Raw genomic sequence first — 21,614 nt, 5'->3', positions numbered from 1 at the left:
AGAGAGTTTGTGGAATCTCCATCCAGGGAGGCATTCCGAGCTCACCTGAACAGGGCCCTGAGCGCTCTGTTCCAATTGGACTTGCTTGGAGTGGGGCATTGGACTAGATGACATCCTTTCCAATCTAATTTATTCTGTGAATCTATGAATCTTGTACAGATGTTGTGTGTTCATGACACACTGTGGGCCAAGCAGGCTCTCATCTAGTTATGGTCCAAGTCAGTGTTAAGAAACAACAGCAGGTCTAAGAGCACTGATAAGCTGGAAGAAGGTAAGAGAGAGAATTCTTTTCCCCTCCAGACTGTAGTCCGTAATGTGAAAGAGAAAGGGATCTAAAATAATTTTGGTGAAAGGGGTCCAAAGATGCAAATGTGTGAACCCCAACATGGGAGAGCCCAACAAGAAAATTCCCAGCAGTACATGAAAATATCAAGAAGAGGGAAAGCCCAAAAGAACCTTAAAGCTCAAAATATATTTTAAGATATCTGAGGGAATCTAATGTCAAGGAACCTTGCAAAACATAGATAACTATATTTTGAACAGTCTCTTATGAATGAATGTGGGTTAAAGGTGTCTTAAATGTCTGGAGCTTACTTATAAGCAATGCTTACTTAATTGACAGAGCAAGGCTATTCTCTTCCTTCCTTTACCCTATTCAGCCTCTGATAATATTTTCATTTCACCTAATATATCTTGCTGTTCATGGGGGTGAATGAATGTGTAAGGTGTTAAAAAATAGCACAAGCAACATCATGTAAGATTTGATAAATAAAACACGTTAGTATACTTTGATTACTTGTTATTTGTGTGCGTGTTTTGGGCCTCCAATTCTGAATATTATTTGAGAGAAATAATAAAATCTTATTTTTCTCCTAAACCTTACTTGTTATCTGAAAACTGATTATGCAACAGCAACTGTTTTTCATGTACTGTAAACTTTTTTTATACCTATTTAAAACATATCTTAGCTATCTTAAAGTTAGCTATCTATATCTAGCTTGAAATTTAAATAGAGAACTTGGCTAGAATTTAGTTTTTCTTTCTCTGAAATGACAAATCAAGCTCTTCCATAAGAGAAGGGAAATAATATTTGCTGTTACTTGCATTTCTCCAATGTAATGACAATACTGCGGAGAGTAAAAGAAAGGCAATGTTTTTTCTTTTCTAAGAGGCAAGTATAGACACCAGAAGGAGCTATTGTTCTTGTCAGGGGGAGAATGACAACTGTGGATATTAATCTGAACTAAAACATGTGAAAATGCACATTATTCAAAATCTTTTCTAGTCTGCTGAAAGACATGTTGTGAGTGGGATTGATGGAAAGGCAGAGGGTTTATTTTCAAGACAGCCTGAGACCCAACTGATTCAGGGATGACAAGTTCTTTGAAAAGGGTTTCATCATTTTCAGCATAATAATGGCATTCATTCTAATATCATAAAGCAAACAAAAAGGTATTGAAATCTTAACCTTTTCATTCTGTCCTCCTGCCACGCTTTTACTGTGTTCAGTTCAGGAAGTAGGGGAGGTGATTTTCAGTGATTTCAAAAAAATCCAGTGGATATTTGGATTCCTTTTGAGGGCAAAATGGCAACTCAGACTTTGCTAGATAATGAGAACATAATCAATACAAGTTTAGGGTAAATATCACATTTTATTTTTATGTGAGGTCTCAAAACAGTAGATTGTTTAAATGAAATCTAAAATGGATATAAACAATAACATTTCAGCTCTCCTTAAATATTATATGGTATGTGTGGTACTGTGAAAATATAATCATTTTCCACAATCCCACTGACATTTGTAACAAAAATAGCTTTTAAATTTTCAAAACAGATTTTAAAATTAAAGGAACTTTCTTATGCTTAGTATTTCTCACAGAATTTTTTTCTTTTTAAAAAATCCCTTCTTTCAGTCAAATTCTAGCTTGCTGTCGTGGTTTAACCCCAGCCAGCAACTAAACACCACGCAGCCGCTCACTCACTCCCCCCCACCCAGTGGGATGGGGGAGAAAATCGGGAAAAGACGCAAAACCCGTGGGTTGAGATAAGAACGGTTTAATAGAACAGAAAAGAAGAAACTAATAATGATAATGATAACACTAATAAAATGACAACAGCAATAATGAAAGGATTGGAATGTACAAATGATGCGCAGTGCAATTGCTCACCACCCGCCGACCGACACCCAGCCAGTCCCCGAGCGGCGAATCCCTGCCCCCCCACTTCCCCGTTCCTATACTGGATGGGACGTCACATGGTATGGAATACCCCGTTGGCCAGTTTGGGTCAGGTGCCCTGGCTGTGTCCTGTGCCAACTTCTTGTGCCTCTCCAGCTTTCTCACTGGCTGGGCATGAGAAGCTGAAAAATCCTTGACATTAGTCTAAACACTACTGAGCAACAACTGAAAACATCAGTGTGTTATCAACATTCTTCGCTCTGAACTCAAAACATAGCACTGTACCAGCTACTAGGAAGACAGTTAACTCTATCCCAGCTGAAACCAGGACACTTGCTTTATAAAAGCACAAATTTTGCTTTGATACAGTTCAAATTTAAAATAGAAAAAGAAAAAAGAGGAAATTGATTTCTTCCCCCTGTTGAAAGTTTACATACAGAATTAACAAAACAAAACACTTCCAGTGCCCGCAGATTTGCTCAGTGACTAGGGAGGTAAAGATGTGAAAAAGAAAAAAAAAAGAAATTAAAAATATTCATTGTTAACAACTGGAAATTAATGAAGTAATAATTTCCTTTGAAATCACAGATCAAATAAGTTAAAATATGGCTTTAAAAGGATGCCCCCTTTTTTAATGGAAAAATGTCTAGCAGAACCAATGGAGAGACTCAGCAATTTGGACATTGCTTAGAGGATAAGGACTTTTTTTGTAGTCTGTGTGGCCCAGGTGCATCGCCTCCCCTAAGATGCTTGTTTAGCTAGATCTGATTGCCTGGAAACAGGAAATACTCTAGTGACTCAGCTCACCTGAGATTTTTCAGCATCCATTGTTCTCTTACACATCTAAAGATACATGGTTTCATTCAGATATCTGCAATGTATGTATTATATAGCAACTATATATATATACACAAATATTTCATTATTAACTAGTGTGATGGGCTAACCCTGGCTGGACGCCAGGTGCCCACCAGAGCCATTCTATCACTCCCCCTCCTTCTCAGCTGGACAGGGGAGAGAAAATATAACAAAGAGCTTGTGGGTCGAGATAAGGACAGGAGAGATCACTCACCAATTACCCTCACGGGCAAAACAGACTCAGCTTGGGGAAAATTAACTCACTTTATTACCAATCAACCAGAGTAGGGTAATGAGAAATAAAACCCAAATCTCAGAACACCTTCCCTCCACCCCTCCCTTCTTCCCAGGCACAACTTCAGTCCCAGATTCTCTACCAACCCCCTCAGCGGCACAGGGGGACGGGGATGGAGTTTACGGTCAGTTCCTCACACGTTATTTTCTGCCGCTTCATCCTCCTCAGGGGGAGGACTCATCACACCCTTCCCTGCTCCAGCATGGGGTCCCACCCACAGGAGACAGTCCTCCATGAACTTCTCCAATGTGGGTCCTTCCCATGGGCTGCAGTTCTTCACGAACTGCTCCAGCATGGGTCCTTTCCACGGTGTGCAGTCCTTCAGGCACAGACTGCTCCAGCGTGGGTCCCCCAAGGGGTCACAAGTCCTGCCAGAAAACCTGCTCCATGGGCTCCTCTCTCCACAGATCCGCAGGTCCTGCCAGGAGCCTGCTCCAGCGCAGGGTTCCCACGGGGTCACAGCCTCCTTCGGGAACCCACCTGCTCCGGCGTGGGGTCCTCCACGGGCTGCAGGTGGATATCTGCTCCGGCGCCTGGAGCATCTCCTCCCCCTCCTTCTTCACTGACCTTGGTGTCCGCAGGGTTGTTTCTCTCACATGTTCTCACTCCTCTCTCCAGCTGCCGAATACCTCCGTCCCAACTTTTTTCCTTCTTAAAAATGTTATCACAGAGGCGTTACCACTATCACTGATTGGCTCGGCCTTGGCTGGCGGCGGGTCTGTCTTAGAGCCGGCTGGTATGGGCTCTCTCTTGAACACAGGGGAAGCTTCCAGCAGCTTCTTACAGAAGCCACCCCTGTAACCCCCCCTGCTACCAAAACCTTGCCACACAAAGCCAATACAACTAGTTACTTACACAAACTTTTAATTTCCTTCACATATATTATAGTGTGACAGTCCGTACCTGTCACGGTACGGCAGTATTTAGAACTTTTCAATACTTTTTTCCTTTTTTTGTAAGCCTTGGCAGAATTAAAATTACAGTGAAATTATTTTCTTGAAAGTATCAGTTGTCAGATGCATAAACCTTATTTCTCACAATAGGTGCTTCAAAAAGGATGGATCTTAACTGATATTAAAACAGACTTAGCATATAATGTAGCCACATAAATCGTGTCCAGAACTATCTCAGTCATTCTGGTAAAACCTATGACTTCTCTTCTGTAGCGCACCTGAAGTTTAATTAGAATTCTTGAAATGACTTTCAAAAGATTGTACTTGTCAATGCCTATAGCTGGCATTGAGGTTTCTCTCCACCTCAAATTCTAACACTAAGGAGCTTTTAAGTACTTCGTGTTCCTACCTTGCTTTTTAATTTGACAGTTTTGCTAGATTTTTTGTTTGTTTTTAATATGCTGTAGTCAGCATATTTATTTTGTGTCACTTAGTTTGTGATCAAACATTTCAAAAGATGATATCCACTGTGTAAAATACATGAAGTTCACATTATTAGTCCTTAGATACAAGCTATTTCCAGAGCTTTGGAAGAAAATGCAATATACTGTGTAGAATAATAGTGAAACAAATTGAATCATCCTAAATATATAGATTAGTGTGTAACATTTTATGTATCCATTAATAATTTTTTTTTTAAATATTGCTGTAATGATGAAAACCCAGTCTAAACATGAAAACCTTCACTTACTGCATCAGACATCAGAATATTTGTGTTCCTCCTGGTTTATTTTCCCCTTCTTTCTTTCTTGGGGGGAATAATCAGGTATGTTAAATAATAAATTGCAATTGCAGACATCCAATAATTGTACATTTCATTTTACTCTAATTTTTTGTATGTGCACAGTTTTGTAATTTTCCTTACATGTCTTGCTAGTAGCAAACTTCAGGGAAACGTTGAAGCTTTCATGTTGGTTCACACATCATTATACTTTTGGGAAAGTCTTTATCCGGTATGATTTTTAAATACTTCAATTCTAAATTTCTATTTATCACAACTAGGTAACTGGTTGTTTTTTCCTGTTCCCATAGAACAAATTTTCAGAGCTCAAAATGCTACAGAATATGAGAAAAATGCATTCAAAAATATGTGTTCAGAGCATTAAAATGTCAGATTAATTAATCATAATATTTTCTTTACCAATAAGAGAAACTAATTGTTTATTAATTTGAGGTATCTATTTGGAATCATGCTTGGTCTATTTTTCTAAGGGTTTTAAGAATGTTCTGAAGGATAGTAGATAATGACAAATATAAAATTAATACAGTATAGAAAATGATATTACTCTTCAGGGATTTCATACATTTCCCATGAACTACTGAAGGAAAGGGCCAATATTTTCCCTACACTTCTGATTTTTTCACGTTTAACAGATCAAGTAGCAAGTGGTAAGAAAAGTAGGTTTTAAAGCTTTCCTAGATTTGAAGCATCACATTCAAATTTAAAAAAAAAAAAGAAAGAAAAAGGATCTTATTCAAGTTTTGTGAAAGAACTATAGAAGAACATCATAAGAATGATAAACAGTATAGTTTGTCTTTGTGAGATCCTCTGAGAAACTAATAGAATACTTGTTCTTGAAGGGTAGGAATGAGCTGGACATTAGTGAATGAGGCTATTTGCTATTCTCCACAGCACAGTTTTAACCACTGAGCTTTCTGACTGCCATCTAGCAATCCCCTGGTGTTTAGGACTCAGTGACTTAGAAAGACCAAACTGAGAAATCTGCTTTATCAAGATCACTTAGTTCACACCATGGGATTATCAGATACAGATTTAAAAGTGCAAGAAAGCTAACAACAAAACCGGTTGATTATGATGGGGAACAAAGAATGTAACAGATAATAAATGGAAGCAGAAATGTAAATACTGTTTAGGAAAGCTCTCTTTGAGATACACAGTAACTATATACAGTTTTCTAATTCTTCATAAATATTCATCAGCATTGTTCAGAAAGAAATTATTTATTAAAAAAAAAAAAAGAATAAAGTTATAAATCATCCCCAAAAGACACATTTCAAAGTTACAAGTGTAACAGTCAAATTTCAGTCCTAATAAAAGTTATCATTTAGCGTAATTTTTAACAGGAAGTTTCAACAAGGTCAGGAATTTTCAATGAATCATTAAAATTTACTGAAATTAATATTTCCTGGTCATACATGTTGACAAATTACCATATCTAACTGCTTATTCTCTCATTTAAGAGAATATGGAGAGGTTGAAATTATTCATGAAGTAAATTTTGTTGCCTGAAAGAACAGTGATGATATTTTTTTCTTAAAAAAATATATCTCCATATATATTCGTTGAAGTCATAGTTTAAAGGATCAAACATAATACCACAATTGCTTTGTATTCTTGGCCTTACTTCTTTAAGAGGTGGATAAACTAAATAGTAGATCTGTTCCCTGTAGTATAATTTGTTTTTTTATTAATATAGTAATGATGGTGTAGAATTTACCACCTTCATTTCTTTGTTTGGACCTAGAAATATTGTCATTTGGTGACAATTACATTTATTTGGGGAGGTTGATATTTAAAATGTATTTTAATTCTTACATTCTTCCTCCCATTTTTGTCCTAGGGTGGGTGCGAGTGTACAGTTTTCCTGTGAAGATAATTATGTGCTGCAAGGTTCTAAGAGCATCACTTGTCAGAGAGTGACAGATACACTGGCTGCCTGGAGTGACCACAGGCCAATTTGCAGAGGTAGGTGTTATTCTTTGGAATTTTACCTGAAGTTTGGAAGGGTAATTTATAATTTCTGCTTAGAAATGCAATGAAATGATGTTCAAAACAAAGCAAAAAAACATGTGTGTCTATATATAATTTATATCATATATAAGCTTGTGTGTATATGGTTATATATATCCAAAGATCTTTCTTTAGCTTGAAGCACACAAGCAAAGATGTAGAAACAGTATCAATTTAGGGAGCTAATTTCCTTTTAATAATTTTCATTTCACTTAATCTTCTTTTTGTCATGTTAAACATTTTAAGTAGAACTAGTTAGTTACGTTTAGGTTAAACTTTTCTAATTAAATGCCCAAATAGGAACTCCTCACAATCATATTATGTTCCTCATATTATGAGAAGGAGGGGAGGTGGCTGTTTGTTTGTTTGTATGTTTTTCCATTGCAATCTACAGCCTGCAATAAAAGCACAGAAAAATACATAAATGCTGTCAAAGTATGCCAGAACTGAGGTATATAGGAAAAATAAAGATGTCTATGTACAGAACTTTTCCTTTTTCTCAGTAGAAAAATTAATTTGGGTTGCATATTTGGATTGTACATGTTAATGAAAGTATTAACCCTAGAAATGTACTCGCCTTATGTCCTCCTAGAAACAGACAATCTAGCCAGGACAGGCATGGAAAACAAGAAAAACCACCACCATTAATTAAAAAAAAAAAAAAAGAAAAAAAGAAAAAAAAAGGAAAAAAGAAATCATACAAATTGTGTGATATACTTTGTTTGTCATTTTGAGGTAGATCAAAGAGATACTTAGAAAATCTTGTGCAGAATGCCAGTTAACAGGGCAGCAAATGATAGGGGTACTGTGGAGGGAAGGATTTGCAACACCTGGGCCTAAATTTTTGCCTGTTTAAGAATGAGCTAAAGCATAATCTCACTTATATAAAACTCAAACACTTACAAAAAGTTTCATTACCTAGTTATTTCATAATACCAAAAGAAAAATATTTTTCTCCTGTTGTCAGAATAGATTTTTCAACTTGTATAATCATGTATGCGATATACCTGTAAATTATGCTGTCTTCGTTAAGGAGTGTAAACAGTTGTGTTGGGATGACCCCCACCTGCTCAGCCCCTCACTCACTCACGACCAGTGGGATTGGGGAGAGAACTGGCAGAAAATTTGTGAGTGGACATCAAGACAGTTTAATAAATGAAGCAAAGCTGTGCATGCAACCAAAGCAAAATAAGGATTTTATTCACTACTTCCAATTAGTGGGCAGATATTTAGCCATTTCCTGGAAAGCAGGGCCTCAGCACAAGTGATGGTTACCTGGGAAGACAAACCTATAACCATGAACGTGCCTCCTTTCCCTGAGCTTTTCTCGCTGACCATGTTGTCATATGGTCTGGGATATCCCTTTGGTCGGTTGGCCTCAGCTGTCCTGGCTGTGTACCCTCCCAACTTCTTGCTCACCCCCAGCCTACTTGCTGTTGGGGCAGTGTGAGAAACAGAGGCAGCCTTGATGTTGTGCAAGTAACTACTCAGCAATAGCCAAAACACGGCTGTGTTATCAACACTATTCTAGTTACAAATCTAAACCACAGCAACATACAAGCTGCTATAAAGAAAGCTAACTCCATTCCAGTCAGACCTAATAAAAAAGTCTATAAAGGCAGCTCTTGGATAAATTATTGCAAGATGTAACATGGGTAATATTACATAGACACATCCGTGTAAAGACTGGACAATCTAAAACATGGTAAAAAAGAAATAAATAAAAATCATACCTCCTACTCTTTCCAGAGCACCAAAGCAACTGTGATTCATAAGTGTCTCTTGAGGTCAGTGTCTCTGTAGCTTAGTGTATTTAAATGAAAAATCTAAATATACTCTCTCAGTACTTGGTTTCACACTACTGCAGAATAACATGCCCATGCTACTCCACTGTTCACTCTCTTGTTTGGTGATTTGAGGTTTTTTTCATCTCTTGAATTTATTCTTGTTTGCTAATACATTGCAGAAATGAGCTGAAATAATCTATGCATGGTAAAAGTAATGCTCAGCAGAAAGGGGCTATTTGCTGCTGAATTATCTGTGTGTTATTACTAGTGTTTGCTGTTCCTTCTAATCTATTATCTGCAAATATCTCTATTATGCTTTACTCCCTCCAGTAAACTTCTAACAAAATAGGATAAATTAGTCCTATACTTCCATTAAAACCTCAGTTGGAAAAACAAGTTCCTTTCCTCAAACATACTTCCAAAATTGGAGCTAAAATTTCAGAACAGTCTGAGGGTCAAGTCAGCCAGTCTCTATAAGTAATTTGTTTTTTTTCTAAGGACAGATTAACATTGTTTAGGCTGAATGGTGTATAATTCTGGTTCAATATTATGATGTTGCACATGCATGTTTGTGGATGGTGGGAAATGAAAGACAAAAGTTTTATTTGTAGTCCATATTATTCCCAATCCCTTTACTGACCTTCAAGATGTCAGTATTCATGGTGCTCATACCAAGCATTTGATGACAAAGTACACAATGCAAAGAACTGCTTATCACATTTTCTAAACGATTATCCACTTAAAGTAGAAAAGCTGATGAGCTACATGCAGCTACTGTGGGCTTAATGACTTCAAGCCTATGAGACTTACTGAAGAAGCTGAACTTTGCATTTACCCCAGAACAGTGACAAGCAGAGTGCAGAATTTATGAAGCTGATGAATAGTCACAGGAACCATCTTGCTGTTGGCAAGTCCCTTACCTTACTTGCAAGAGGCTGGTGACCCCTCAGGGGTCTCCCTGAGGCGGCAGTGCAGGGCCAGGCCTCAAAGCCAGGGCCCATCCCGCCGCCCCAGGAGGGCAGCAGGGCAGACCAGGGGCAGCCCCGGCCTTGGTCACCGGGCACCTCCTTGGGGATGGAGACGGGCCACGGCTGGGCCGAGACGTCAGAGCCTGGATAGGGGTCAGGTTCAACAAAGCCTGTGAGCAGGCACAGCTGTGGTGGAACTGCAGACAGCTGCTCCTGAGACGTTGCTCAGATAAAGACTAATAGTCCAATCCCACCCCGAAATAGATTCCCTGGGTCCACAGGAAAGGAGTGGTGGAAGGCCCCAGCTGAGGCTGGTCAGGGCAGTTTAGGCCTGCTAGTGCCCTCAGGAACTGAAAGGTGCTAATAACCTTACAGCAATTCATTCTTGGTTTCTGTAAGTGATATCACAAGACTATCTAACAATTTTTGTGCAATGTTTTGCAGTTACTCCATTTCCTAAACAGACCTTTGGGCAGAACTTCAATTATAGCTCTTGCTTGGCTTTTTTTTTTTTTTTCCCTTCCTTTTTTTTTTTTCTTTCCCTCAAAGTTCAAATAGGAGAAAGCTTGACTGAAAAAAAGATCTGAAAGGGAGACGTTTCCTAGACTTTCTTCTTTGTGGATAGCTAGAGACAGTACAAACTCTATTCAAAAGCTTATTCCTACAAAGTTGTACCTCTGGATTAGTTCCTACTGTAGCAGACTTTATGCAGGATGAATTGAAAACAAATAAATATACATTAATTGTCTGCTAGTTGTGGTGCTGGACGTATGGTGCTTCTACCAGTTACTGGAATGAAAATGTCCTATGAATGTGCTTTTGTTATTCCAGGAATTAAAAGAATATATTTTTCTTGATACAGCAGCAGTATGCTAAGCTTTCTGTGTTGTTAGTAGGCAGCATGCAGTGGCATGCTTAAATGTGATTAGTTCTTTTTTTCCATGTTAAGCACAGACAGCTTGTTAATAGTCGTCAGTGATGCTTTGGTAGAATTACCTATGTGGATGAGGCAGTTTTTTGGTTTCTACTGAGATCGTTATGGAAGATTTCCATGTGATGTGTCTGAGACATAAGTGAAATTCATGGAAGTGCATTAAGACGGTTTCTATCATAAACACAGATAGACATTTTCATGGAAAACTGAGTCCTAGGTGACTCAATCTAGACACAGAGTTATAGTTACTTCTCAAAGTCTAGTCTCTAATATAGTAACAAAGGACCAACTGCTGGTAGCAGATTGTGATGGAAGAATAGAAAATCTGAAACCAGTTTTCCTCTAGTTTCCTTTTTCCCTATTTATACCAGTCACACTTCTATTAATGGAGAAGAGCAGGCTTCCTCCCAGCAAGTTTGTGTGGTAAAGAAATGCTCATATTTCATTCTTCAGAATGGAGGCAGCCACAGAGAAAGAAAAAACCTAAAATTTTCCAAAGTACTTTATTCTAATATTCAGAAAAAGAATGACCAAGTTTTTAAGGAATGTAGTCATTCCTCTTGCCCGTACTCAAACCTTTAGTAACTGAAGAGTCTAAATTACACCAGAAATTAATGGAAGTTATGCAGATAGGTTCTGAGATTCAGATATTTGAAGATATACAGTATCTACTTAGAAATGGTATGATCTAGACTCTCTATTTTAGCATGTTGCCAAAGTGCTGTAGTACCATAGACCTGACAGTGGAATTTTAAAATGTTCTGAGTTCTATAACTCCATTTGATGTTACTGAAAATTATATGTCTACATATTTTTTTAAATACTTTGAGATACTGAAATATTTTGAGAAGTTTGAATATTTTAGAAAATCTATTCCTAATGCTCTTTGGAAAATAACTTAATTCGTAAAGTAATTTATTTTCAAAATGTTAACTATCCAGATTTGCTGAATGCGACAGAGGGATTGTGATGGTTTCACAACTGAATCTGTGCTTTACAGAAGTCAGGCTACTGCCTAGAACCATTTTATATTTTTTTCTTTCTAATTTTATTTCCTCTGGTGTAAAAAGCTAAGACATGACAGAAGTTCAAGTTTAGGTTAAGGATATACTGTTACATAGAGTTAAATAATGGGATACATCTGTTTATTTCTCCCCAACCATGGAGAAATCATGAAGGAGAGTCCATACTGGCCCTTCTTACATTCATACATAGAAGGCTCTCTCCCTCTACTTGAAGAGGGTAAATCTCTCTCTAAACAGAACGTTGATATGATAATTCTGAGAAATTAATTTACATAAAGTAAGAATAAAGCAATGTAAATGTTGGGCTGATTACTTGGAAAGTGCTGGTTTCCTTCCTCTGTAAGAAATTTTTCAGGATTTTTTTACTTGCTCAAACATCTTCAAAGGCAAATTGTTATAGAATATATCAGCATAATAATACTTTCATGGCAAGTTGTTATTAATGCTATGGCAATTTTATAATATTTATTTTAAACAGAGCAACTGATCAGAAGCAGTCTGATTTGTTGTTTATCGTTTTAGCGAGAACATGTGGTTCTAATTTACGTGGACCAAGTGGGATTATTACATCACCAAATTATCCAGTTCAATATGAAGACAACGCACACTGCGTGTGGGTCATTACAACAACTGACCCAGAAAAGGTATGCTTTTTCTTTTTGTCTCAAATCAAGCTGTAGAATTTTGGATTTGTCTTAAAATTATTTCATACATATTTGCACAAATGCATGAACACATGCAAGTGTGTGTGTTCATTTAAACACCAAAATGACCAGAGTAGAGATGTTCAGAAAATATATTGGGCACTAGAAGAAAAATCTAAATTAGTAATATCTGTGAAAATGTCCACTCAGAGTAATAGGTCTCAATTAAAGTTCCCAAGTTATAAATGCATTTTCTAATGAAATACATGAAATCTTATTCAGAATCACACATTACTAAATGAGTTGATAGTGGATTTTTTGAGTTGTATCTTGATACTTACTTATTGTTGAATCTTAGCATAAAAACCAGACATACATCCAAGTATTTTCTCTGATCTTGTTAGATATTTTACTATCTACATTATTTCTCTTTTCAATCCACTGTTTTCCAATAATAATTCTAAATATGTAACTATGAATAATTATGCATAAAATAATAGTAATAATTAAGTATTCTTATTACACTGCAGTGTACTGAGATGCATTTTTACTTGCGTTTCTGTAAAATAAATTTATTTCTTCAATAAAGGACAGAGACCCCCTACCAGTAGGACAAAAAATGAATTAAAAAAATCTTTCACTTATATTTTACTTTTTGGTAAGCAAAATGCTGAATAAATGAGTTACAGTAAGTTGAAAAATGTATAAGCTAAATGTACTCTCATAATTACAAAACACGTATTTCCTATGCAAGTTTTTGGAGACTGTATTCTTGACTTCTTTAATGTAGTTAAGGAAAAAATGTTTATCTCACCATACATTAATGCAAATGTTTAGCTTCAGAAAAGATTATTTTGCTGCATGCTTTCGTAGCATATTGTTGAGATGTAAACACTGTTTCTTTGCAAAATCAATTGAGTTCACTTTTTCTTAAAGCAGATTCAGTGCCTCAATAAAGGTATGTATTCAGAAAAAATGGCAAAAGTACAGAACTATCACATTGTAGAACATTTTACTGTAGCGGGACTTCTCTGAAGAAAAAGTGCTTTTTTCAGTTCCAAACTGAACTGTTACATTTTATTTAGTACAGCAATTAGAAGTGACTATTTGTCACTGAATGACCTTTGACTTGAAAGTCGTTAAATTTTATAGAAAGTATTAAATCACTTTGCATTTTTAAATATGGACATGCATTAAAAATATGCAAAATGTCTGACAGACGCATCTACTCAAACTTATATTCAACAATATGTAGTCTCATTGATTCTGCAAAATGCAGTATATTTTTATAAGAGAAAATTTAAGTGTGCATCAAAAGAAAATCAGTGAAATTACTACTAATAGAAGAGAGTCTTGGCATCTTAATGGTTTCTTTATTCGAAACTGTTCCATTAATTTTTCATTTTTATTTTTCTTCCCTTGACCTTTCAAGAATTTTAATTAAGCATTGCTTTTCATATTTATAATAAAATGAAGATAGCAATCTCCTTGCTGATTGCAAGAAAGTTTACCCATAATGATACAAAAATTGGTACTGACTGTTTAGTGTATTATTAAACTGCAGTTTATGATTTCTATGGAAGCTCAGACTTACTTGTGAAAAACACTAAACCTCCGTCTACTACAATAACACGCAAGTTCGGTTCATTCTATACAATATATCTTTCTCAATGGATTTAGGATTTTGGTAGGGCAGAGCTTAATGAGATTGGTGTGGATTAATTTACTACTCTGTTCAGTGGACTCAAAAAGGCACTCTTAAGTAGTATTCTGTGGGCAGGTTGATAGTTCATGAGTCACAAGAATACACTGAAGGCGTTGTACACCGACAGGTCAATTCTTTTGTTATGTTCAAAATGAAGAGGTGTGAGTACAAGGCTTGAAGCTTTCACCCAGAAAAAAATCCACACTATTACATCCAGCTGGAAGGTAAACAGATATGCTAACAGGCATATTGATAACCACAATGTAAGAAAAAGAGGTGGAACTTTAAGTCTTTCAGTTCTGGACAGGATGGGCAATAGGGAATGAATTGTCTTCTTATTAATCTTGGATTTGTCTAGCAGTGCAACAAAGGAAGATTATTTTCTTAACTTCATGTATCTTGGAAAGATGGGTATTTGCATTAGGACCATGACTATTGTGAATGTGAAGTCTTAAAATCAAATATGGTTAAGGCTTACAGTATCCTCAAGTTGCTTTCACATAAAGTCTACATCATCTTCATCAGTATGTATCAATAAAAATCTGATATTGGGACTTCTATCCCCAAATAACTGAATCTAGAATTAACACATATCCTTTCGGATAATAAAAGATATGAAGAAAAATACTTTTACTTTACAGACTATCTGACTGAAATGGAACTTTTTTCCTACTTCTTTCTAAAGAAAAATATCTTGCTAGCATTTTGAAACCTATGAACTTTAAAAAATCAATTACAAAAATAATTTTCAGGTTTCCAAAATAATGAATTGATTTTAAGATGTGCTAAAAGTTGTACAGATTTTCATCCCTGACTTTTGTTGGAGTTATGAATGACAGAACTCTTGAAAATTGAACTGTGTATTGAAGGTCTGATTTTAAGATTAGATTGAGGAGCCTACTCTTTTGCCTGTCAGATTTGAAAATATTTATCAGCATACTTAGGGTCTGTGTTTGATTTTCTTTTCCAAGAAGGTAGACAGTTCATGCCATGTTGTTACTGTGTATTTTAAATTAGTTTTGACTTACTCTAGCAGTGAATGTGTCCTTTCATCAGGTTAGTTTACACATAGCATTTTGTAAGATAACACAATGTTTCCTCTTAACATAACATTCAGTGTGGTTTAAAGAAGATAGTCTAGTGAAAGAACTGCCCTTGCACAAAAAATGAAACATAATGTGCTGGAATATTTTAAAGAATAAATTAAAAACAAATTGGCACATAACATTTTCCAAATTCTACATTGTGTTGCTGGTGGGGGAGATTTTCAACACTAATTCAAAATGAAAACAAATCTTAACTTCCTATGGGGACTGTAGCATAGTTCCAGTTTTTAACCAACCATATCAAGATTGTTGTTAGTTAAATGTTTTTCTAACATTTATTTGCCTTTTTCTGAGCAACACAAATATCTAAGTTAAGCTTGGTTCTTCTCCTGTTTAAATGTTTTTCTGTTAATGCTCTGCTTATTTTGAAGAGTTGGGTTTCTTCCCTTAACATCTATTTGTTTCCTCTGGGTCCCACTATTGTAGCTTCTGATTGGCATCCTACTGAGTCATTTATTAGACTTTTAGTACTTGCAAATACAACTTTATGGTGCTCTTCTGACTCTGTCAAGTACGTGCCGTAATTCTTAGTAACTCTACATTGTTTTAGTTGTTCTGTTATGCAGTTTCTCAACTTTTTAGAATCAGTTACTTTGGACTGTTCTTCTGAAGTCTTACTGCTCTGTAGTCTTTATCTCTTTCTTCTTGTTAGTATAATCTTTTCAGTATGTTTTAAGCATGCTTCTATCCCTTGCTGTTTCAGTTCATTCTCTGGGCTGTGGGTTTTTTCATAAGACTTACTGCCTTGGATTTCCTGCTGTTTTCAGTATTTTATACAGTGGCTATAGGAGGGCAAGGTTTGGTGGTGTATCAGCAATGATACCTAGTTTTGCACAATATTTTTCTGACTGATCGCGGATTGTGGTATAGTAGATGTGCCATGGGCTGCAATAGTTCTAAGTTTAATGACCTGATAAATGAAGAGTGTGTCCCAATTACTTTCTCCACATAGATAATAAGTATGTGTTTGGGCCTAACTACTTTCTTCTTCTTTACAAAAAAAAAAAGTTATTCACTGCAGTTGCCATAATTGAAGACATTGGAATTAATTAGAGTGAGTGTGGGAAACTGCACATACAGTTTTATAAGGTTGAGCCTTCAGGTTTTTGTATAAAGGGTTTTTTTTTATGTACCTTAATATGTTGCAATAAAATGGTATTTCTGATTTATTGCATTTCGAAGCTCATTGCTGGGGAATTTCAGAACATTCTTACTCAGGAAAACTTTCCCCATTTCACACCTAGGGAATCCACATACTGTTAAGGTTAATTTTGAGATAATTTCTTTTAAGAAAACTCATTCTTGCAAGATGCTCTAAAAGAGCATTCTTACTAAGAAGTGTATGATAATATTCAGGGTTTTTTTGAATGAGATTGTCTTGCTGATTCATGGATTGGTTCAAAGTTTGTGGTAGCTCAGATCTGATCTATTAGTGACATCCCTGACTTCCTCTTCCATGTAAGTAGCTTATGCATATATAATAATTTCCAATGGATTCAGAACCTTTGTTTCAATAGACAAGTTTGCTCCAGTTAGATGGCATTATTATATTACATTGTTTAATATTAGAGTGTTTTTTTAGAAAGTGTGTTCATAAATAGACTGTTTCTTCAGAGCTTCATTAAAGACAGGGCTCCTCTCCCTCTGAGTGGCTGATAAGACCATCCTGCCACAAGTTATAGGATGTTTGTCAGCATGTCTGACATCTACAGCACCTGCAGTCTAATGCTATCCTTTGACTGGGGAAGAGATCTCTTGCTGAGCACCATGTATCTCATCCCTACAGAGGTTACCAGAGCGCTGCCACAGTACTGATTTTTATCTGTAGAACTTATCCTCTCTTACTGTACCACAGAGTTTTGGGTTGCAGAGATCTTGATCACCAAAAATAAGTAGATCTAAGAACTACTTTCCCTAAACTTTTTTGTATTCTTGGCAAGGTACGGGGTCATTCGAGTGATTTACTCAGTTCTTACTATTTCATAAGTCTCAGGATAGGTTTATTAGAGTGAAGGAAAAGGTCATTGTGAATTTACAATCAACTCATTTATACATCCTGTGCTATCTAGATCTTATAAATACACTAAGAAGTCCTTGAAAGGATGATTTCCCATGGTGTGTTGAAAATGAAAGCACAGTCTTGCATGCTCTTTTGTTGTTCACACAGTGTTAAAACTGAATTTTGTGCCATATGTAAATGCGCATACTTAAATTTAAATTCTTTATTTTTCATTTGCTGGACCAGTGTCTTTAATTTTAGGGGGATATGGCATCATTTAGAAAGGATTCACACAGTTTAGAATTAAAATTATTAAGGTCCCAGTTATGAAACAAAAAAATACTGGTTAAGTTCCCTCTTGCTTTGAAATAAGCTCATGTTTTTGTTTGTTTTTTTTTTTTTTTCATAATCAAGCAGGGTAATTTAGAACACAAAGTATAACTAAAGCAATTGTATGAGAAAGCAGTCATTACAGTTTAAGGATGAGATTTTAAACTTTCAGTGTCCTAAAATCTTATACAAGACTTCCCGGGTAGCCTTGATTCTGTACAGTCTTAAATACATTTCAAAAACAAACAAAAGAGTCTGTATATTTTAATATAATGTGCAAAATGTACTACAAGCCTACTGGAAAAATCATGTAATAGATAACTCACTACAGTATATGTTCGTCCTCAATTTGAATTTAAATACCAAAATTGTAACACAGAATTCTATATATGTACAACTGACATTAGAAAAAAATACATATATTGTGCAAAAGAAAACAGTTTATTTTTTAAAAATGATATCTTTGTGTTGCTGTTTTGTGTATGGTTAGAACATTATGATTTTTGTTAATAATGCTTATATCTCTACCTTTCAAGACATCAAGTGAGTGAAATGTAGTAGCATAGCTTCTGTATATTATTTTCTTAATAAGTTTACTGAAGCTTTATTGGATGATAAATACTGTAACACAAGTAGGGCTGGAACAGAAGACTCAGTTCTGGCATTGCAGCCATTTAGGATGAAATTTAATTTGCACATATGGGTGCTACATGTCTAAACTCCAATTGTACTTGATGGAGATCTGTCATATAGAGTCAAAACAGTGCTTCATCTTGTTCTAAAGCCATCCACTGGAGGCTGATCAGCTAAATCGCTGTTTGGGCTTTGTTTGCTCTCACTGGATCCAAACCAAAAGGGATTTAGACATTTTAAATTTCAGCATACAATGTTTAGTATATACACAGCTTTGTGGAATAAAGCTATTTTAGATGAAGGACATGCCTCACAGATTGAATTGAAAGAGTCCCATAATGGCCATGTGTTGAATGAAAAAGTGTAACTTTGGAGTAGGGGTATACCAGACTTAACTAAAAGAAAGTGTGAAAAACAAATCTCTCCTACTTTAATGCATTTCCAAGTGTGAGCCTTTTAGTGAAACTGATATACCCAAATCAAACCCTCTTTCTTTATTGATTGTAGATGTCTCATTTGTGCCTTCATTACAAGAAGTTTTGACTCTTGCTGTCTTTAAATACTGTTGGAGGTAGTGATGGAAGAGGGACCAGTACTGTATTTCCTGGTTTGTGGGGAAAGCTACCTGAAGGAGCACTCGATGCTTCTGGCATTATTTCTTCTGGTATTTGATGTATTTATTTTTCTCAGATGATTTCTAACATTAAATGCAGAAACACACCCAACTCTTAAGTTTTTCCTCTCCTAAGGCAATTGCCACAAATACAGGCTGACAGTTATATTCCTTGTTGCTTACTTTCCCTCTGACCTTCCTCCTTCCATCCTGTTTTTGAATGAAGGAGACTAACTACTGAGCCTTATCTGTGTTCAGTATCTCAGATTTGCTTTCAGGATATCAGCTAGGTTTACTCTACTGAGATTTAGCCGTGGGCTGTGAATTTTATGAGCCTCAGATAGATCTAAGTATGACATACTGAGTTGGAAATGGCAATTTAGAGGAAATAAAAAAATAAGGACTTTTAGAAAGAAACTATAGAAGCATACACATGAAGGAATGGAAAAACCGAAGAAGGAGACTTAGCAGTAAATTTGCTGTGATACTGTCTTTCATTTTACAATAAATCCATATTTCAGAAAGAAAGTTGGAATATATTAGCTGGTAATGCCACACTCAAGACAAACAAAAGATTCAGCCTCCAAAGAAAGTGAATGTATTAGAATGTGGCAAAGTTTTAACTGGCAAGATTAAGGCATGTATACATGGCTTAACAAACTATTAAAAAAAAAAACCAAAACAAAAAACCCTCAAAACCTTCAAAGTTATCAAGACAATTTTGTTAAATACAGAAGTATGACATTTTAGAAGTTCTGATGCTTCTGTTTCCTCATGTTCTAATACCAGGTCAAGGACAAAGAAAAAAGAGTTTTCCCTTTGAAAAGAGGGCAATATGTAATGTTTTCACTGTGATATGTTTGTGCTATATCTGCATAGGTAAGAATTATACAAATCCATTATTGTCGCTATTTTGTTGAATACTTATTGCAGTGAAAATGATCCGTATTTGCCTTTGTCATAGATACACTTTTCCAGCCTGAATGGCTGTTAAATTCTTCATTATTGTAGCCTATATCTTGCAAAACAAAACCAGGTTATTATTCTTTGAATTTGTTTATTTTATAGCTAAAACAATCCCCTACTCAAAAAAAATACACCCCCCCCCCCCGAATTGTATAACACGTAAGCATGCCTTTTTATTTTCCAATTGCCAGAGGTAGTCTTTAAAGGTTAACAAAAAAACCCATAAAACCTAACAACTACAGCAACTACACTTTTATTATTGGCATTTATCTTTATCCAGCCACTGCCATATACGTACTTCTCTTGCTGCTGACAGTTGAGTTGTTGCCTCCAGCTTGTATCTTAAAGGAACTTACCCACTGCGAGTGCACTTAGAATTCCTCCATCATTTCCTTCCTCCACTATGTTTTTTGTCCTTTCATCTTCCTCTGCCTCAGTTTCTTCTTTTTTGCTGTTTTGATCTCCATCAATATATTTCTTTTCTCTTCTAGCTTTAACCTTTTCTTCTTTTTCATTTTATATATTTTCAGAAAGGAAAAGATTCAGATGCAAAATTCAAATATAGAATCCTGGCGGTTTTCATGGTTTAAATGGAGCTCAAAAACCAATAAATGAATGGTCAACTGAAATTTTAACTTTTTTTTAACCAGAAGAAAACAGTAACCTTTTATTCATAGTTTGCCAATGTAATTACAATACTATTAAGCTTAAGAATGTACCAGCTGGTGTGGTGACATATTATTCCACAAAAAATATATACATTTAATTTCTTCATAGTGAAAGGGCTTCAAACAACTTTACCAAATGGAGAATCGGTCAGACTTCTTGAGCCTTTGGTGAATATCCATTAGATATACCTAAATATAAGACACTTTCTTAAGTACTTTGTATCCACACATTATAGAAAACCAGTCAACATATTTGTTATTACTCCTGCACATACATACACAGGCACTCTTACACAGAGACATGTAAAATAAACAACTGAATGTTTTACGTGTACAATCCAAAGCATATAAATATAGCAACATAAACTCATTACTATTATTTCATTTAATTCAGGATATTTCCTGACAGGAAAAACATGTAACAGAGCATGCATCAGATGAGAACATTCTGCCACTATGTAAAAAAAAAATCCAATTAAATCTCCACATACTTTTCATCTCTTGTTTGTTCTACAAGTTAGTTGCCAATTCCCATGCTAGGAACTATCAGGCTTATTCAGTATTACTTTGTCAAATGTATAAAACTAAGACACCAAGGTTTATGTATAAATATTTTTCCCTGGAGATTGAAAGTGTCTGCAACTATTGACAGTATATCATACCTGACAATGTCCTTGGATGTTGCCTTTGTTTATATACCCTTTTTTTCCCCCCCTTTTTATTTTTTTCTTCATTTATCAGGTATTCTACATAAATTATCTTTGTGCAGACCCTGTGCAGCCTGATGGGGTTGATAATGAGGATGACATAAACTCACATTTACTGCACAAGGAGACAAGTGCTACAGAACAGTTTGGGCACCTGCAGTTTTGGGTTACCTCACAGAGCATGTTCATTTGCTTTGCCTTGAAACATAGGTGCTCAAAGTTCTGTTGTGCATGATGCTCACTGTTTATCTTCTCTTTTAAATCTTTTCTTGGGTACCTTTTCTACTGGGAAAATGGCAGCTGATAACTTATAGGCAAATAATAGGAAATTCTAAGAAATTCACTGACTGCATAGTGAAGTGTGTATATATAGGAAAAAAGCATTAGATTATTTTAAAAATATGTTAGTATTTTCTGAAATTATTACAATTCCTATTAATTTTCTTTAGCGATACTATAGGTTTGGTGTTTGGCATCATGACAAATAGAAGCCT

General features: G+C 35.7%; 1 protein-coding gene across 1 annotated transcript in view; it reads left to right on the top strand.

The window, feature by feature from the left end:
* CSMD1 (CUB and Sushi multiple domains 1) overlaps positions 1–21,614 on the top strand; it is a 1,244,186-nt gene that overhangs the window by 811,711 nt on the left and 410,861 nt on the right. The window contains exons 9-10 of the mRNA XM_052809685.1: positions 6,866–6,990; positions 12,272–12,393. Of these exons, the coding sequence (XP_052665645.1) occupies positions 6,866–6,990; positions 12,272–12,393 (247 nt within the window). The remainder of the gene's footprint in view (positions 1–6,865; positions 6,991–12,271; positions 12,394–21,614) is intronic.

This window comes from Harpia harpyja, chromosome 15 (assembly GCF_026419915.1).
Source record: "Harpia harpyja isolate bHarHar1 chromosome 15, bHarHar1 primary haplotype, whole genome shotgun sequence".
Classification (NCBI taxonomy): domain Eukaryota; kingdom Metazoa; phylum Chordata; class Aves; order Accipitriformes; family Accipitridae; genus Harpia; species Harpia harpyja.
This window is presented reverse-complemented; position numbering and strand designations above follow the sequence as displayed.